At 35.4% G+C, this 3,752-nt stretch overlaps 1 protein-coding gene across 3 annotated transcripts in view; it reads left to right on the top strand.

Annotated features, from left to right (window-relative positions):
* Window positions 1–3,752, top strand: part of BLTP3B (bridge-like lipid transfer protein family member 3B) — a 116,489-nt gene that overhangs the window by 44,913 nt on the left and 67,824 nt on the right. For all 3 annotated transcript variants that reach the window (XM_017887279.1, XM_017887281.1, XM_017887282.1), the window contains 2 exons: window positions 2,117–2,155; window positions 3,216–3,307. In XM_017887279.1, the coding sequence (XP_017742768.1) occupies window positions 2,117–2,155; window positions 3,216–3,307 (131 nt within the window). The remainder of the gene's footprint in view (window positions 1–2,116; window positions 2,156–3,215; window positions 3,308–3,752) is intronic.

Below are 3,752 nucleotides of genomic sequence, written 5' to 3'. Positions count from 1 at the left end.
AAAAAAAAGAAGTGTTTTAGTTTAATTAGGTCTCATTTATTTTTGTTGCATTTGCTTTTGGGGTCTTGGTCATAAATTCTTTGCCTAGGCCAATGTTCCGAAGAGTTTTTCCTAGATTTTCTTCTAGAATTTTTATGGTTTCAGATCTTAGATTTAAAGCTTTAATTTATCTTGAGTTAATTTTTGTATACAGTAAGAGATAGGGATCCAATTTCATTCTTCTACATGTGGCTATCCAATTTTTCCAGCACCGTTTATTGAATATGGTGTCCTTTCTCCAGTTTGTGTTTTTGTATGCTTTGTCAAAGATCAGTTGATTGTTAGTATTTGGCTTTATTTCTTCCTTCTGTATTCTGTTCCGTTAGCCTATGTATTTAGTTTTCCATTGGCCTGTGTATTCTGTTCAGTGGAACAGAATACTTTGCTCTGTTCTGTCCCATTGGTCCATGTGCCTATTTTTTTGAGACGGAGTCTCGCTCTGTCGCCCGGGCTGGAGTGCAGTGGCCGGATCTCAGCTTACTGCAAGCTCCGTCCCCCCGGTTTACGCCATTCTCCTGCCTCAGCCTCCGGAGTAGCTGGGACTACAGGCGCCCGCCACCTCGCCCGGCTAGTTTTTTTTTTTTTTGTATTTTTTAGTAGAGACAGGGTTTCACCGTGTTAGCCAGGATGGTCTCAATCTCCTGACCTCGTGATCCACCCGTCTCGGCCTCCCAAAGTGCTGGGATTACAGGCTTGAGCCACCGCGCCCGGCCCATGTGCCTATTTTTATACCTGTTCCATGCTGTTTTGGTTAGTATAGACTTGCATAATTTGAAGTTGGGTAATGTGATGCCTCCAGGTTTGTTCTTTTTGCTTAGGATTGTTTTGGCTATTTGGGTTCTTTTTTGGTTCCATATGAAGTTTAGGGTTGTTTTTTCTAATTCTGTGAAAAATGATGTTGGTACTTTGAGAAGATTTGCATTGAATTTGTAGATTGCTTTGGGCAGTATGGTCATTTTCACAGTATAGATTCTTCCAGTCCACGAGCATGGGATGTATTTCCATTTGTTTATGTCATCTATGATTTCTTTCCACAGTGTTTTTAGTTCTCCATGTGGAGATCTTTCAACTCCTTGGTTAAGTATATTCCTACGTCTTTTTTTTTTTTTTTTTTTTTGTAGTAGTAGTAGTTATTGTAAAAGGGATTAAGTTCCTGGTTTGATTATCAGCGTGATTTTTGTTGGTTTGTAGCAGTGCTACTGATTTGTGTACGTTGATTTTGTAACCTAAACCTTACTGAATTTATTTATTAGATCTAAGAGTCTTTTGGAGGCAAAACTTGACATTTTTAGTACAGGGTATATTTCAACATTATATATTTGATGTTTCCTACATTTTGTATTAATGGCCTAACTTTTGTATTTGTCTTGAATATTTACAAAATGATTGCTCAGAATTCTAGGATTAAACAGGTTGTTAAATGGACAGAACACTGATTATGTTTTGCTGGGAACTCTTCGTTTAAATTATGATATTAAGATTTGTTTTAAGGATTGTTAAAAAAAGATATTTAAAATAACCTGAAATTGGCCAGGCGTGGTGGTGCACCCCTGTAATCCCAGCACCTTAAGAGGCTGAGTTGGGTGGATCATTTGAGGCCAGGAGTTAGAGATCAGCCTAGCCACCATATCACAAACACTGTCTCTACTAAAAATACAAAAATTAGCCGGGTGTGGTGGCACTTACTTGTAATCTCCGCTACTGGGAGGCTGAGGCACGAGAATTGCTTGAACCCAGGAGGTGGAGGTTGCACTGAGCTGATATCATGCCACCGCACTCCAGTCTGGGCAACAGAAAGAGACTCTGTCTCAAAAAAAAAAAAGAAAAAAAGAAAAAAGAACTTACAATTTCTAATCAAAAGATGACTGAGAAGATACAGCTAGTAATAATTTCTTATATAAAATGGGTTCATCTGATTTCAAAAGTGTGAGTGAGTTGCTCAGTTTATTTTGTAATTTAAGAAAAGTGATTTTATATAATTTGTTGTGTCTGTCCTATATTAATATAACACCTGTATTGATTACTGTTTATATTATTTTCTTCTTAGTGATACATCTTAAAAATTTTTCCTTTGTAGATCCCATGGACAAAACTGAAAACACATCCCATCTGTTTGGTGAGTTCTGAAGCCTCTTTAGAAATAAACATTTATATATATACATTATCTAGCTACTCTGTTCATAGTAAACTTTTGTTTCATGAAAATATAGTCTGGATTTTTCACCAGTTAGCTTTCATTTTATTTTGATAGGACTCAGATTTTTCATCCTTTAAATGAGAAGTTTTAACGTTAAAGTAGGAGCATCTTTAAAAGTGTTTCAGGTCTAGAATACTATGTTCTAAATTGGCATAGTATTTTGTTGCATCATTTAACTCTTTGTTGATGTACTGTGGGATTATTCTTTCAATAACATTTGATCCAGACTGTCTTTGTTTCTCCTTTTACTGATCTAGTAAATTATGAAATATGTTCTTTAATATACTTTGCTTTTTAAGGAAAGTGGAAGAAATCCAATCATTTGTTCATTCATTTAAAAAATATAATGATCAAGAACATGAATAAAACAAGACAGTTTCAAATAATAATAAATGCTATATGTGAAATAGAGAATGAAGAATGACTGGAGTTGTGTTAGTGATGACTATTAAGGACATTAGATCTTTCTTCAGGGAAAAAAGTATCACCCTGAGAAAGAACTTTTTCCATTATGGGAGTGTTTTTTTTTTCACATTTCCTGCTTATTTTATATTTCCCATAGTTTTGTGTCTCATAACTCAGATCTTAGATTGTGATAAGCTTTTGAGGGTAGTTCAGTCCTATTTATTAATATATAATTTTTTATCAATGAATATATCTGGGAGTAGAAATTCTGTTTTCATGAAATCTGATGATTTCAGTAGTTAATGGCTATGTCTTAATTCCTCCCCCCTCCATACACCTGTAATACACACAGTTTTTCCACTAGATAATAAATGCCTTGAGAACCGATGGAGTGCTTTGTGTTTTTTTGGCATTTGTCTTTTTAGACCTGTAAAGAGACACTTAAATGACTCTGCTCACTTACTGTTTACTTTCTTCCTAAGGAAAAATGAAAGAGAAAATAATCTTACATAATACTTTAATAATATACATAAAATAAAAAACCTAATTGTTTACATTTTAACGTTTTTATTAGTCCCTGGATAAAGTAATAATGGAAATGAGTACATGTGAAGAACCAAGAAGCCCTAATGGCCCATCGCCAATTGCAACTGCTTCAGGACAAAGGTAAGCTACTTCTGTTAATCTGCATGACGGCCAAAGGGAGTTATTTTCTATAGTCAACTCCGTTATTGGCAGTAACAGTACATTAAAAAAAAAAAAAAAAAGCCTTAACCTCAAATTGCCTCTATTTCAGTCAGCTCTCCTATCAAACATTTTGCAGTTTTAGTTATATACATTGCAAAGTTGCAGATTTGACTTTTAACTTCCTTTATTCATCTTGTTTTCCTTGCTATTATTAAATAATAGTGATTAATGGCAGAGCAGCAGCAGAAAATGGAAGCAGAAGAATTTAGGCATTCTATAAATAAGAGAGCCTCTGATCAGTTTCTCTGCATATCATTTTCTGTGCATCAGTGGAACTTTTATGACTCTTAAGAGTTAAGTTGGGGCCGGGCGTGGTGGCTCAAGCCTGTAATCCCAGCACTTTGGGAGGCCGAGGCGGGCGGAT

The sequence above is a fragment of the Rhinopithecus bieti genome, unplaced genomic scaffold (genome assembly GCF_001698545.2).
Source record: "Rhinopithecus bieti isolate Rb0 unplaced genomic scaffold, ASM169854v2 scaffold_15133, whole genome shotgun sequence".
Taxonomy (NCBI): Eukaryota; Metazoa; Chordata; class Mammalia; order Primates; family Cercopithecidae; genus Rhinopithecus; species Rhinopithecus bieti.
The sequence above is the reverse complement of the archived record's forward strand: the minus strand, read 5'-3'. Positions and strand labels throughout refer to the sequence as shown.